The 14,565-nt window shown below is 41.4% G+C and overlaps 1 protein-coding gene across 4 annotated transcripts in view; it reads left to right on the top strand.

Moving 5' to 3' along the window:
- melt (melted) overlaps window positions 1–14,565 on the top strand; it is a 137,912-nt gene that overhangs the window by 46,496 nt on the left and 76,851 nt on the right. For all 4 annotated transcript variants that reach the window (XM_068380721.1, XM_068380718.1, XM_068380722.1 and 1 more), the window contains exon 3: window positions 3,640–3,800. In XM_068380721.1, the coding sequence (XP_068236822.1) occupies window positions 3,640–3,800 (161 nt within the window). The remainder of the gene's footprint in view (window positions 1–3,639; window positions 3,801–14,565) is intronic.

A 14,565-nucleotide genomic window follows, 5' to 3' on the forward strand; every position in this document is an offset into this window, starting at 1 on the left:
ATCTGGGGATCATGGTAAATCTTGAAAAGTCCTCTCTGCTTCCCACTCAGTGACTGGTATATTTAGGCAAGATCATAGACACCAATCTCAACAAAGCCTTCCCATCATACGACAGGATACCAAGGCTGAGAAAGGTCGCAAGACACTTTCTCAGACGAGAAGAACTTCCAGCCCAATTGTGGTTACGTCTTCTCGGTCACCTTTCATCGCTGGCCCGTCTAGTTCCCAATGGTCACCTCAGGATTAGATCCCTCCAGTGACGACTTAAGTCCCGGTGGAATCAAGCTCACAACTCCCCGGACATCCAGATCCTCATGGGGCCTGCAAATCTGGCGGCCCTACAGTGGTGGGTGACAGACGAGAATATACGAAAGGGAGTGGAGCTTCTCGTCCTCCCCCTGGATTTGATGCTGTTCTCCGACGCTTCAGAAAAAGGGTGGGGGTCCTCCGTGCTGCACCACATCTCCTCAGGCCTCTGGTCAGAGTCAGATAAGTACCTTCACATAAATCTCCTAGAGATGAAGGTAAGTCTTTCTGGCCCTTCAACAGTTCCTGGCGGGCCACTCAGTGGTGGTGATGAGCGACAACACCACTGTACTGTAGTGGCTTACATCAACAAGCAAGGGGGTACTTTTTCACAGCAACTATCCCATCTAGCAGTAGAGATACTGAGATGGGCCGAAATCCACATGATACCACTATGGGCATGCTTCATTCCAGGCAAAAGGAATTTGCTTGCCGACAACCTGAGCAGAGCATCTCGGATAGTGAGTACCGAGTGGTCTTTGGATTATCTAGTAGCCAACAAAGTCCTGACTTTGTGGGGTTCACCGACTGTGTACCTCTTTGCAACGGCCCTAAACCTCAGGCTCCCGCTGCATTGTTCTCCAGTCCCAGACCCCAAGGCTCTTTGGCAAGATGCTTTCCAACAACGGTGGGACAACATCGACGTTTACGCCTTTCCCCTTTCTGTCTGATGAGGAAGGTACTCAACAAGACCAGAACATTAGTCAATCTCTCAATGACCCTCATAGGTCCGCTATGGCATCACGCAGAATGGTTTCCGGACCTTCTGCAACTCCTAACAGAGCCTCTAAGAGAACTCCCTCCAAGGTACAACCTACTCAAACAACCACATGCCAACATCTTCCACAAAGCAGTAGCTTCGCTACGACTTCACGCCTGGAGACTATCCACCACCTCCTCTCTGAGACAGAATTTTCGCAACGAGTTGCGATCAGGATGTCTGGATATTAGCGGCAGTCTACCTGGCAAAGTGGAAAGTCTTCTGTGGTTGGTGTCGTGGAACGGGTCTCTCTCCACTCGATGCCACTATTCCAGCAATAGCGGAAGTCCTCGTGTATTTGCATGAAGAAATGTGCCTATCAGTCTTGGGAGTGAAAGGCTATTGCTCAGCCTTAAGCCTTGTCTTCAGACTGAAAGGAATGGACATTTCTTCATCGCTAAAACTTTCTTTACTCATACGGAGTTACGAACTTACCTGCCCCCAGTCAGAAGTGAGACCTCCCCCATGGAATGTGGTTCGAGTTCTCAGGTCTCTTAAGAGACCTCCCTATGAACCATTACGTCAGGCAACAGATCGCCACCTGACTTGGAAGATGGTGTTTCTGCTAGCTTTGGCTTTGGCCAAACAAGTCTGTGAACTCCATGGTCTCTCATATGACATCGCCCATTCAAGGGATCGGGAGAGGTAACTTTTAGCTTCGTTCCTAAGTTTATTGCTTAGACTCAGAACCCGGGAGTAGCGGATCCTCGATTTGACTCCTTCCGGATTTCTAGTCTCTGTACTGTAACAGATGACCCAGACCATCTCTTACTATGCTCAGTGAGGAGTTTGAGGCTGTATCTGAAGAGAACAGCTGCAGCCCGTCCTCGTGTGCCTGCACTATTCATCAGCACAGGAAGGACCAAGAGGAGGGTCACCAAGAACACTATCTCAGCATGGATTCGCGGGGTCATTGACCATGCACTGAATCCAGACCCTCCTCCATCACGTCGCCCTAGAGCTCATGATGTCAGGGGCATAACTACGTCCCTAGCAGTCAAAAGAAACTACTCTGTGACGCAGGTTCTTCAAGCTGGGGTGTGGAAATGTCGGAACACTTTCACATCCCACTACCTGCAAGACGTGACCCACAGGAGACTTGATACATTCTCTATTGGTCCTGTGGTGGCTGCACAACAGCTGGTTTGAAACCTCAAGCTCCTTATTGGACAAGTAGCAGAAGGTTGAGGACATTGTTACCTGGTTTTAGTCTGCATGAATGAAAAGGTTTGACTGGCCCTTATTCTTTTCGTCATTCTCCCCTCTCTTGGGGTAAGCAGCATCTTGGGTTCTCTGCATAGCTGTCCTCAAACCACTACTGGTAAACCATGCTCCCTTGTGTACCTAGTATTAAGATTAATACGGTTGCGTCCCCATACCTTGACGAGGTGGTATTGGGAAAATCCTTGTGTACAGTTTTTCCATCTAAAGAACTCTGAATAACTTTACCAGGACATACCTTCACACACAGCTTGCATAGGCCGCGAATCTAGTGTAGCAAGGTTTTAGCGAGGCGCATGTCCTCCTTATTCGTTGAGTGCTGACACACTCAGATAGGAAGCCCCTGGGTAAAGCCAAAAAGCCAGATTGGTTGGTACATCCACCTTTCCTAATGGGTGAGTCACCTCTATTAAATAGCTTGGATTGTAATCCAGTTACGGAACAGATGACAAATTCTTAAATAATTTGTATTTTTCCTAACTATACAAACCTTAGCTATTTAACCAAACTTACCCGCCAGCCCTATCCCTCTTGAAGTCCTACCTCTAACCAAAGTGAGCTCAATCACGTGTGTGGGCGGGGTGGCAAGCTACCCTCCTTATCCCCGCTAACTAATGGTGTGGGTAGTTAACCCTCGTTAAAATTTAATGGCTCGTCATTTCAGCTACGCCGAAAGTAATAACCCCTATTAAATAGCTAAGGTTTGTATAGTTAGGAAAAATACAAATTATCTACGAATTTATCATGTTTACATTATAGAAATACTCTAGTGTACTAATTATTGTCTTTTATTACTGTTGGATGAGCTGTTAGTGCCCCTTGTATAGGCATTGGTAAAAGTAACATCCACATGAGTTTGATAAAATATCATCAACATACTTTCCTCGTTTTCGTGGAAAAAAATGCTATTGAAAACTAAATATTTGACAATGTTTTGAGTACTGTACATCGATTGTTGAGGTTACAAGACTGTAATTTACTGAATCCAAAATTTAAATCACTGAAGTATGTCCTTCAGCCTTTTTTTTTTTTTCTCTCTCTCTCTCTCTCTCTCTCTCTCTCTCTCTCTCTCTCTCTCTCTCTCTCTCTCTCTCTCTCTCTCTCTCTCTCTCTCTCTCTCTCTCTTTTTTTTTAATTTTTTCTTCATAACAAAAAGAATTTATAAAGGTATCTATATTTTGTGATTGTATTTGAAACTTTACTAGTCCAATTTTGATAATAATGATAGGCTTGATTCATAACAAAAAGAATTTTGTATAACTTTAAAAGGTTTTATAAGGATATTCAATGCTCTGTTTGGTAAGTATTGTTCCCATTTTATTCCATAACATTTTCTTTTTTCTTTTTCCTAGGCTGGTGACTTGTTTAATGTACCTGACCATGTAATTGTCAATGACCTTACGGATGTTATTAATAAGATACGGGACATTGCGTCCCTCCCGGAGTATACTCGAAATGACAATGATCAGAGTGTGGTCGAGATATGTATCACACGGGTCACCTCTGCTATCAGGTGGGTTTATGTTTAATGTTAATTCTATAATTAGTCAAGAACTTGTTTTTTAAATGTTCCTACACTAATAGAAACCTTTGTCCTTTACATGGGATAGGTATCGGCAAAGTTGGAGTACTCGGCAATTAAACTTTATAACAAGGTGTTCATAGGTGGGTGGTAGATACCAGCTGGACCTGCTTGCTCACTGAGCAGCCACTTTGATTTCATCTGTCTGTGCAAGCAAACATTCTTCCACTGTTTATGTTTGTTTTCTGACAGTATGCCTGCTGAAATACAAACTAGTCTGGTGGTGTTGGGAAACACTTTGCGGTACAGTAGGGTCCCGAATTATGCGAGAATTTGGTCGATGAAAGGCCTCGTGTAATTGGAAATTCGTATATTTCGAAACACATCATGGCGGCAAACAGCAACCTACCCGTCAATTTTTTTTTCACTCCATTTCTAGATTTCTAGCTATATATGTACTGTATATACACTGTGTGTGTGTATGTATGTGTATGTATGTATGTATATATATTATATATATATATATATATATATATATATATATATATATATATATATATATATATATATATATATATATACTGTAGCTTTTATCTTAACAATACTGTAAGAAATCCTTCTTATAGATTTTTTTTTTATAAAATACTGTACAAAATTTCTTTTATGGATAAATAAAACAATAAAAAGTTGTTAAAGTTTTGATAATTTTCTATGACTGTAGTATTTACTACTGTACTATGCATAGCTTACTGTTTTCAGTATTTTCCGAATGATGTAGAATTATTTCCTATAGATACAAAAAACAAAAAAGGGTTTTCAAGGTTTGATACAGTACGTATCTAGCAATAGTTAAAAATTACAGTATAGTACTGTATATCCATGATGACACTCCCACACGTAAACACGGCCAGTAGGCGCAAGTGTGCACTAGGCTGCTGTACGATAATCACGCTTTTTTTTTGCCCTGAGCGGTCATTTCACTAATGATAATTTTTCAAAGTTAATATAATTTCTTTATGCTTATAATTCGTAATTATGATTAAAAGTAGGGATATTAATTAAATGGTTAAGTAAAAAAAACAATTAATACTACTATTATTTAATTTCAAATGGCTACATAATACTGAATATTCTAATGGGTTCTTTTTATCTTCAATCGTAAATCTTACGCCTGGATAAGCAACAAAAGGAAAGGGATAGGTCTCTCTCTCTCTCTCTCTCTCTCTCTCTCTCTCTCTCTCTCTCTCTCTCTCTCTTCATATCGTTTCCTGTATAGTTTTCAAATATGTTCGTCATACATTTGTACATTATTTATCCACTTTATTCTCTCTCTCTCTCTCTCTCTCTCTCTCTCTCTCTCTCTCTCTCTCTCTCTCTCTCTCTCGGCGTTTCCTTTCCCTTTATAGTTTTGTGAAATTTCGTTGTCCAGTCATTCGGTAATGAGAAGTCATTTTCGCTTTCGACATCGAAAGAAAACTTTGTTTCTTCAATATACTCATCACTGGAGGATTCAGAACTAGTGCTCTCATTATCAAACAGGTTATCATTATCAAATTCCACAACAAGAATATCATTTATTCATCTAAAGAAATAACCTTCCTCTTTAGACCTTTCATAACAAAAGGAACAACAAATAACCACTTATGCATGAACGCCCGAGCGCACTGATAGGAAACCAGTTCAAACCAGAGTTTTGTAACATCAAGCTACCTTCAGAAAAATAGTTGCCAGACATCATATAAGTTTCTATTCACAGTCCCCATATGCTGAGAGTGTTGCCAAGTGGTGATCCTATACTTACTATACGAGTAAAGTAACATCACGAGACTGACGGCTTGTAAAAGGCAATTAAAGTCATGAACGGAATATACAGTTGAAGGCGGTACCGAGTAGATCGTGGTGAACGGTTTATCACGTGGGTGACGCTTAACAGGTTAAAAAAAAACATTTTATATAGTTCGGTATTTTCTCTATCCATCCTCTCCCAGAAAACCTTCAAATGTGAATTATCGGAATGTGTGCAGATCTTGGCAGTGCGATAACTAGTTAGCGACTGAGAATTAAAGAAAATAAAAAGCCCGATTGACGAATGACGATGCTGATGAAGAGGATATCGAATACCGATTTTTCCCTAATTGATTTTTTCTACGTTCTGTCTAATCCAATGTACAGTACATTCTTATGTAAAGGGCGAACCCCAACATTTCTTGATGCTGCTACACTTTAATTATAGATATTTTACCACCTATTTATAATCTTTATTTATAATAACATCTTTAGTAAAAGCTCTTCAATATCACTTTCAGGAGTAAATGCGTTTATGATCGACGATGAAACGTAAAAAAAAAAACGTTTTCCTTTTAAGAAGGCGTTTTTTTTTAGGAAAAAAAAAACAACACGAAACAAAATTGCTCATATTTCATATATTTTTATTTTCTAAGGATAAATAAAACATTAATTATAACATTATTACTACATAGTACCTGGTAAGATATCTTTTGCTGCAAAAGTTAACCTATAGACAGATGTTAAAATTGGTTAGCGAGTTCGTTATGATCGGCGATGGAACGTACTAAACAAAGTAATGGGTTTGGTTGTGGTGACATGTTTGGCAGTAGCATGATATAAAATAGTCTTTATTTTGATGGTTTTTAATTTAAAGTTTAATGAATAAGGATTTTTCACCATAATCACAACGTAAGTATAAAAATTAATTAGTACAAATATGGAATATTATACATATAGGTGTTGGACAGTTAGGCTAGGCCTAGCGACAAGTTCACACAACAGATGGGCAAACCTTAACATTTTTCATCCAAAACTAGTCTTAAAATGTTTGAACAGAAATCTTTCTCTCACATTCTCCCCCCCCCCCCCTTCTCAGACATCGGGGAACCATCCCCCCCCAATACAATTAAGAAAACAATAGATTTCCTACGCTTCGCGGTGCTTGACTCGCGGATTTAGAATGCTCCTCGCAAATACAGGAAAATTAATTTTTAAAAACTATCGATCGCGTAATTGAGGAATCGCGTAATTAGAACACGTGTAATTCGGGACCCTACTGTACTTTAATGAGTGCAAAGGAGTACGACCCCCATCTTTTGTGGCCTGCCTGCAGAGGACACACCTGTGGCAGGAATCTCTGTGTTAAGAGTGTCTGGAATGGTCACCTTCCCAGTGGATTGTGTATGGCAGGAGGAAGGAGAGGTCGTCCAAAAAGAATTCTTTGCCTTGGGGTTATCCTTGAAATTAAAGAATTCCTGATCACTACATCTGACTTGCAGTATGCTTCCATCCTACCCTTCCCCATTGGTTTCCTCCGAGAGCTGTACAGAGAAAAGTGGTGGCCCTTTCACTTTGGGCAAGTTCAAGGCTGGAAAACCTTCCCTTTTCCTTTAGAGAAATGGGAAGGGTTCTCCTTGGGAGGAGTCTTCATCTGGTTTTCATGTTGACAAAACTTTGCTAGTAATTTGGACCTCCTTTGGATTGCAAGATATCCTTCCTAAGGGGTTGCTGATGGGACTGGCTTCAAAGGAAACACAAGTGTGTGTTTCTGCTCTGGCCCTGGACACCTTTGGCTTGTCCCCTTTGAGAGCAGAGAGGACTCTCCTTTTCAGGCTGTGCTGTTCGAAGACAACTACAGTCACATCAGTCTCAGCATCTCTTCATGAGACGGTGGACGAGCTAAGCTTCATGTTAGCATGCCCTCCCTCGTGAGATGCTCGCGCTGCCCATATTTTAGAACCATAGTTCTCACTTGGATCCCTCTGTTTATGAGCAACATGTTTCAACATGTGCGCACACACCTGAGTACGCTAGTACTCATGGGCGCACACACCTGAGTACGCTAGTTCTCATGGGCGCACACGTGGAATAACTTGGCTGTGTCCACCAGACAACCCCTCCTCTCTTGAGCCTGTGGTGGTACTGCTCTACCCCCTGCATGTCTCACTGGTGCGTGCTCTGCCTTTTTAGGGGTTTGGAGCAGGCGCCTTACCACTTTGTGCCTTGAGAAAGTTGTTTTGCAAGATCCAAGTTCCGCCCCTGCAGCGTGCACATCTAAGATGGAGTGCAACTATGAACTAGATTGACCACTGGTCCAGTACTGTGGGCATTTTGGGCGATAACAAAGACTTGACAGACCCTGACAGGCTCTAATCAATAATCATTTTGTCCAAGCCTTATTAGATTTTTTGGTGCTTTTAACTCGTAGCAAATGATTAAGAAAATAAATTTTAGTTAAGTACTTGTATATTGAACACAGTATTATACAGTATCAGAAATGATTGATTTGTTCAATTTCAATTGCTTCAAAATATTTGGAATTTTATGAGTATTAGAAACCTTTGAGCAAATGTAATGTTTTATGAAAATCAAAAGTATTTGAGTACTGTATATCGTATTTTTTAATGTTTTTTTTTATTAGAAGCATTTGAGAAAATTTTGTAATTTTCTATGAAAATAAGAAGCATTTGAGTATTTTTTTAATGTTTTATGCGATTTGAAGTACAGTAATACCTCGACATACCATTGTCCCAACATACAGGAAATTTGAGATACGAGGAAAGTTTTGAGCAAATGTTTGCTCCGAGATACGAGACAAATTTGAGATACAAGGATACAAGACTGTTTCCTAGGTGGCCGAGTGCGCGAGAGGCTACTCATGAGGACAGCATCGCTTGGTCTTTCCCGACGGATATCCGTCGCGTAAAGTTATCTTTGAGCATCGGCCGTAGTGTTTGCATTTTTTATGTGTTTTTTGCACAAATCAGTACAGAATTAAGTGAATAAGCAATGAGTCCAAAGCAAGCGAGTGCAAACAAAGGTAGTGAAAAGAAAAAGCATATGATGACAATCGAGATAAAGCATGAAATAATCGAAAAACATGAGAGTGGTGTAAGAATGACTGAGCTGGCTCGCCAATATGAGAGGAGTACATCAACAATATGTACCATCTTCAAGCAGAAGAATGCTATAAAGAGCACCAAGCCTTCCAACGGACTAACCATCCTTTCCAAGCTGCTCAGTGATGTTCATGACGAGATGGAGAGGCTTCTTTTCATATGGATAAAGGAGAAACAGTTGGCGTGAGATAGCATGACCAAGACGATCATCTGTGAAAAGGCCAGCGGAATCTACGATGACTTGAAAGGAAAGCAAGCAGCTGCAAGAGGGGAGACTTCAACGCCAGCAGGAAACCTTCAAAGCCAGTCGTGGCTGGTTGGATAATTTAAAAAAAACGAACTTGGATACACTCGGTTGTTAGGCGTGGGGAAGCGGCAAGCTCTGACTTGAAAGCCGTGGCGGATTACGTCAAAACCCTTGCCTCAGTTATCACAGAACAAGGGTACATCCCCCAACAAGTGTTCAACTGCAATGAAACTTACCTTTTCTGGAAGAAGATGCCCAGGACTACATTCATCACGGCAGAGAAGAGTCTACCGGGCCAAAAACCCATGAAGGACCGGTTAACTCTAGCCTTGTGTGCCAATGCCAGTGGTGACTGTAAGGTCAAGCCACTGCTGGTGTACCACTCAGAAAACCCACATGCTTTCAAGAGCCAGAGAATCTTGAAAGGAAAACTGCAAGTGATGTGGTGTGGCTTGGGGTACGCGGCATTTCTTCACAGAATGGGTTAATCTGTGCTTTGGTCCGGCAGTCAAAAAATAATTCCCCCTGATTACCCTTCTGGTCTCGAAGAGGACATTCTTGATGAGTACAGGTTCATCAAGGTCCTTCATCTCCCGCCCAACACCACGCCACTCCTCCAGCCCATGGACCAACAACTAATTTCCAAATTTAAAAAGCTACACGAAGCATTTGTTCAAGAAATGCTTCGATGTCACAGACAACGCCAATCTCACCCTTCGTGAATTTTGTAAGGAACATTTCAATATCGTCCATTGCTTAAAAATTATTGACTATGCATGACAGGGTGTCACACGAAGAACTCTCAATTCAGCATGGAAGAAATTGTGGCCAGCTTCCGTCGCTGAGAGGGACTTTGAAGGGTTCGATACGCCAGACCCTGATGAACCCGAACCTATTGTGGTGATGAAATAAGTGTCTCTTGGAAAGTCCATGGGGCTGGAGGTCGTTGAGGCAGACGTGAACGACCTTGTTGAGGAGCATCATGAAGAGCTCACGGCACAGGAGTTGTTCGAGCTCCAGGAGATGCAACATTCGGAGGTGTTGCAGGAGCTCAGGAGGTGGAAGAGGACCACCACCTTTCTACGAAGGAAATCAGAGACATGTTAGCGAAGTGGCAGGAGTTTTCTGATTTTATGGAAAAGAGGCACCCGTACAAGTTAGCGTGTGGTCGTGCGTTAGCCTTTTGTGACGACACTTGTGTACATCATTTCGTAACATTGAAGGGGAGACACAAGCAAACATCCCTAGATAGGTTCCTTTTAAAAAGGCCGGCAAAAAGTGAAGGTGAAAGCTAGTTAAAAAGCGAGGTAAAAAGAGCCAAGCCGGAAGAAGAAAAGTAAAAATATGAAAATGGAAACAAAATTTGAATTAATTTTAGTGTAACACAAGATTAACATTTATTTTAAGTGTGTGTACAGTAAGCTAATTTCACTTAAGTTAAATTTGAAGTTTAAGTTGTTACGTAGTGTTACAAAAGTGTAGCGTACCGAACGTGTTTCCGTCAAGTCTCTCCTCTCCTTTCTCTCTCCCTCCTCCTCCGCACACACCGCCTTTAGCCGCAACCGTCTGTCTCGAAGGTAAGAACTCCATAATAATGTCATATTTTATTGCAGATCATAACCAGTACATAGGTATTTGTTATTTTGTGAGCATAGGTAGTGAATTAGAACAATTAAAAACATGTTTTCCACTGTAATATACTGTTTTTAGGTGTTTTTTCAGAGGGTTGGAACGGATTAATTTTTTTTAGTTATTTTATATGGGAAAAATTGATCCATGATACGAGCGAATTGACATATAAGCTCGGGTTTTGTAATGCATTAAGCTCGTATCTCAAGGTATTACTGTATTTGAGTAAATTTTGTGTAATGTTTTTTGAAGATTAGAAGCATTTGAGTAAATTGCCAGAGGGGCATAACAACAATTAGAATAGCACCACCGTATCCCCGCGTGTCGTAAGAGACGACTGAAAGGGACGAGGGGGCTGGGAACCCCCTCTCCTGTATACTTTACTCCCGTGGGACATCAAAGAGGTGGAGCTTGGGGGAGTGTGACTGCACCCCGCAATCTCCAGGTAGTTTTGAGGTGTTTGAATGTGCGTGGATGTAGTAGGATAGAGTAAAAGTTGTGAGATTGGAAGTATGTTTAGGAATAGAAGGATGGATATATTGGCTTTGTGTGAGAAAGATAAAAGGGTAGGGTAGAGTGTCTGGGATCGAAAGGGGAAGAGCAAGAGAGGGTGTGGCTTTATTGTTGAGTGAATGGATGACAGGTAAAGTAATGGAAAGGAAGGAGATATCATCTAGGTTTATGTGGGTAAGGGTTAGGTTGGGTAGGGAATGTTGGGCTTTTGTTAGTGTGTATGAGCCAGGTTGTGAGAAAAGTGAAGAAGAGCGGAATGAGTTCTGGAATGAATTAACTAGGTGTGTAGAAGGACTGGGTAGAAGGAATTATGTAGTTGTCATGGGTGACTTAAATGCTAGAGTGGGCACGGGAGAGGTAGAAGGTGTCATTGGGAAGAGTGGCATACCAGGTGAAAATGACAGTGGTGAGAGGCTGGTAGAAATGTGTTTGAGCAAGAGATAGTGGTGAGTTCTAGCTTTTTCAAAAAGAAAGATAAAAACAAGTATACATGGGTAAGAGTGGCAAATGGAAGTGGTAGAAATGGCATTAATGGATCATGTGTTGATAATTAAAAGATGGTTAGAAGATTGAAAGACCTGCACATGTTTAGGGGTATGGCTAATGGTATATCTGATAATTTTTGGTGGAAGGAAAATTAATTGTAGCAAAAATAGTTGGGGGGGGGGAGATGTAAAAGGGAGCTAGTGAGCGTTGAAGAGATAGTAAAACTGGCAGTAAAAAGTGAATACCAAGAAAGGTTGAAAATGGCATATGATAAAGTGAAAGTAAGAGAAACTGGTAATTTAGAAGAGGAATGGAATTTTGTAAAAGAAAATTTTGTTGGGATTGCAAGTGATGTGTGTGGCAAGAAGTTTGTTGGAGGCAGCATGATGGTGGAATGGAGTGAAGGTAAAAGTGGAAGAGAAAAAGAGGGCATTTGAAGAATGGGTAACTGAGGCAAAGAGGGTGGCTGACCTGAGGTGGTGTCAGAGATTGGGTCATTCATATGAAGAGAATAAGAAGTTTTGGAGAAAAGTGAAGAGAGTAAGGAAGGCTGGTTCAAGAATTGAAGAGAGTGAAAGATGGTAATGGAAGGTTGTTAAAAGGAGAGGAGGCAAGGAAAAGGTATGCAGAATATTTTGAAAGTTTACTGAATATTGAAGATAATAGGAAGTCAGGTATAATTGCTGTTGCAGGTGTTGAGGTGCCAGTGATGGGAGATGAGAATAAGAGAGAGATTACAAGAGAGGAAGTGAGGAGAGCATTAGATGAAACGAGAGTAGGAAAAGCACCTGGTATGGAGGGTATGAGAGCTGAGATGTTGAAGGAAGGGTGTGTGACTGTACTTGAATGGTTGGTGAGATGACCAGAGAACTTACTGAGGGTCGAGACCCAAGCTAGCACGCGGCCTGAGCCGTGATTGGCCTCAGGGCACGTATCCTTCCGCCTGGGGTAGTCCTCGCAGAAAATGGAAGTAGGGTAAACTACACAAAACTTTGGTCGGATGAGAGGAGATTCCAGGTATTTCCTAAGAAAGTAGTTCTCGGTAAGTATGTTAGGAAAAATACAAATTACTTAGAATTTGTGATTTTTGTGTTGTCAATGGTACCAGTAGATTGGGTTTGTGCATGTATTTTACCACTATATAAGGGTAAGGGAGATGTGCATGAGTGTTGTAATTCAAGGGGTATTAGTTTGTTGAGTGTGGTTGGAAAAGTGTATGATAGAGTACTGATTAATTGGATTAAGGATAAAACAGAGAATGCAATCTTAGAAGTACAGGGTGGTTTAAGAAGAGGTAGGGGATGTATGAATCAGATTTTTACAGTTAGGCAGATATGCGAGAAATATTTAGCAAAAGGTAAGGAGGTGTATGTCGCGTTTATGGATCTGGAGAAAGCGTATGATAGAGTTGATAGGGAAGCAATGTGGAATGTGAGGAGGTTATATGAAATTGGTGGAATGTTTTTGCAAACAGTGAAAAGTTTCTACAAAGGTAGTAAAACGTGTGTTAGGATAGGAAATTAAGTGAGTGATTGGTTTCCGGTGAGAGTAGGGCTGAGACAGGGATGTGTGAAGTCGCCATGGTTGTATAACTTGTATGTTAATGGAGTGGTGAGAGATGTGAATGCTTGAGTGCTAGGACGAGGAATGAAACTGATAGACGAGAATGATCATGAATGGGAGGTAAATCAGTTGTTGTTTGCTGATGATACTGTACTGGCTGCAACCTCGGAAGAGAAGCTTGGCTGATTAATGACAAAATTTGGAAGGGTGTGTGAGAGAAGGAAGTTGAGAGTTAATGTGGGTAAGAGTAAGGTTATGAGATATACGAGAAGGGAAGGTGGTGCGAGGTTGAATGTCATGTTGAATGGAGAGTTACTTGAAGATGTGGATCAGTTTAAGTACTTGGGAGTCTGTTGTAGAAAATGGTGGAGTGGAAGCAGATGTACGTCAGAGAGTAAATGAAGGATGCAAAGTGTTTGGGGGCAGTTAAGGGAGTGGTAAAGAATAGAGGTTTGGGCATGAATGTAAAGAGAGTTCTGTATGAAAAGGTGATTTTACCAACTGTGACGTATGGATCGGAGTTGTGGGGAATGAAAGTGACGGAGAGACAGAAATTGAATGTGTTCAAGATGAAGTGTATGAGGAGTATGGCTGGTATATCTCGAGTAGATTGGGTTAGGAACGAATTAGTGAGGGTGAGAATGGGTGTAAGAAATAATTTAGCAGCTAGAGTGAATATGAATGTGTTGAGGTGGTTTTGTCATGTTGAGAGAATGGAAAATGGGTGTCTGCTGAAGAAGGTGATGAATGCAAGAGTTGATGGGAGAAGTACAAGAGGAAGGCCAAGGTTTGGATGGAGTGAAGAAAGCTCTGGGTGTTAGGAGGATGGATGTGAGAGAGGCAAGAGAGTGCGATAGAAATGGGAATGAATGGCGAGCAAGTGTGACGCAGTTCCGGTAGGCCCTGCTACTTCCTCCGGTCGGAGGTAGCAGCAGTAGGAGATTCAGCGTTATGAAGCTTCATCTGTGGTGGATAACAGGGAAGGGTGGGCTGTGGCACCCTAGCAGTACCAGCTGAACTCGGTTGAGTCCCTTGTCAGGCTGGGAGGAGTGTAGAGAGGAAAGGTCTCCTTTTTTCATTTGTTTGATGTTGGCTAACCCCCAAAATTGGGTGAAGTGCCTTGGTATATGGTGTAATTTTATATGAAGTTAAGAAGCATTTGAGTACATTTTGTGATATTTTATGAAGATGAAGAGCAGGACGCTTTAAGCTCAGGGGCCCCACCAGGGAAAATAGCCCAGTGAGGAAAGGAAACAAGGAAAAGTTAAATATTTTAAGAACAGTAAAAACATTGAAACAAATATTTTCTATATAAACTATAGAAAATTTAACAAAACAAGAGGAAGATAAACTATATAGAACAGTGTGTCTGAGCATACCCTCAAGCAAGAGAGCTCTAACCCAAGACAGT

The sequence above is a fragment of the Palaemon carinicauda genome, chromosome 9 (assembly GCF_036898095.1).
Source record: "Palaemon carinicauda isolate YSFRI2023 chromosome 9, ASM3689809v2, whole genome shotgun sequence".
In the NCBI taxonomy this organism is placed as follows: domain Eukaryota; kingdom Metazoa; phylum Arthropoda; class Malacostraca; order Decapoda; family Palaemonidae; genus Palaemon; species Palaemon carinicauda.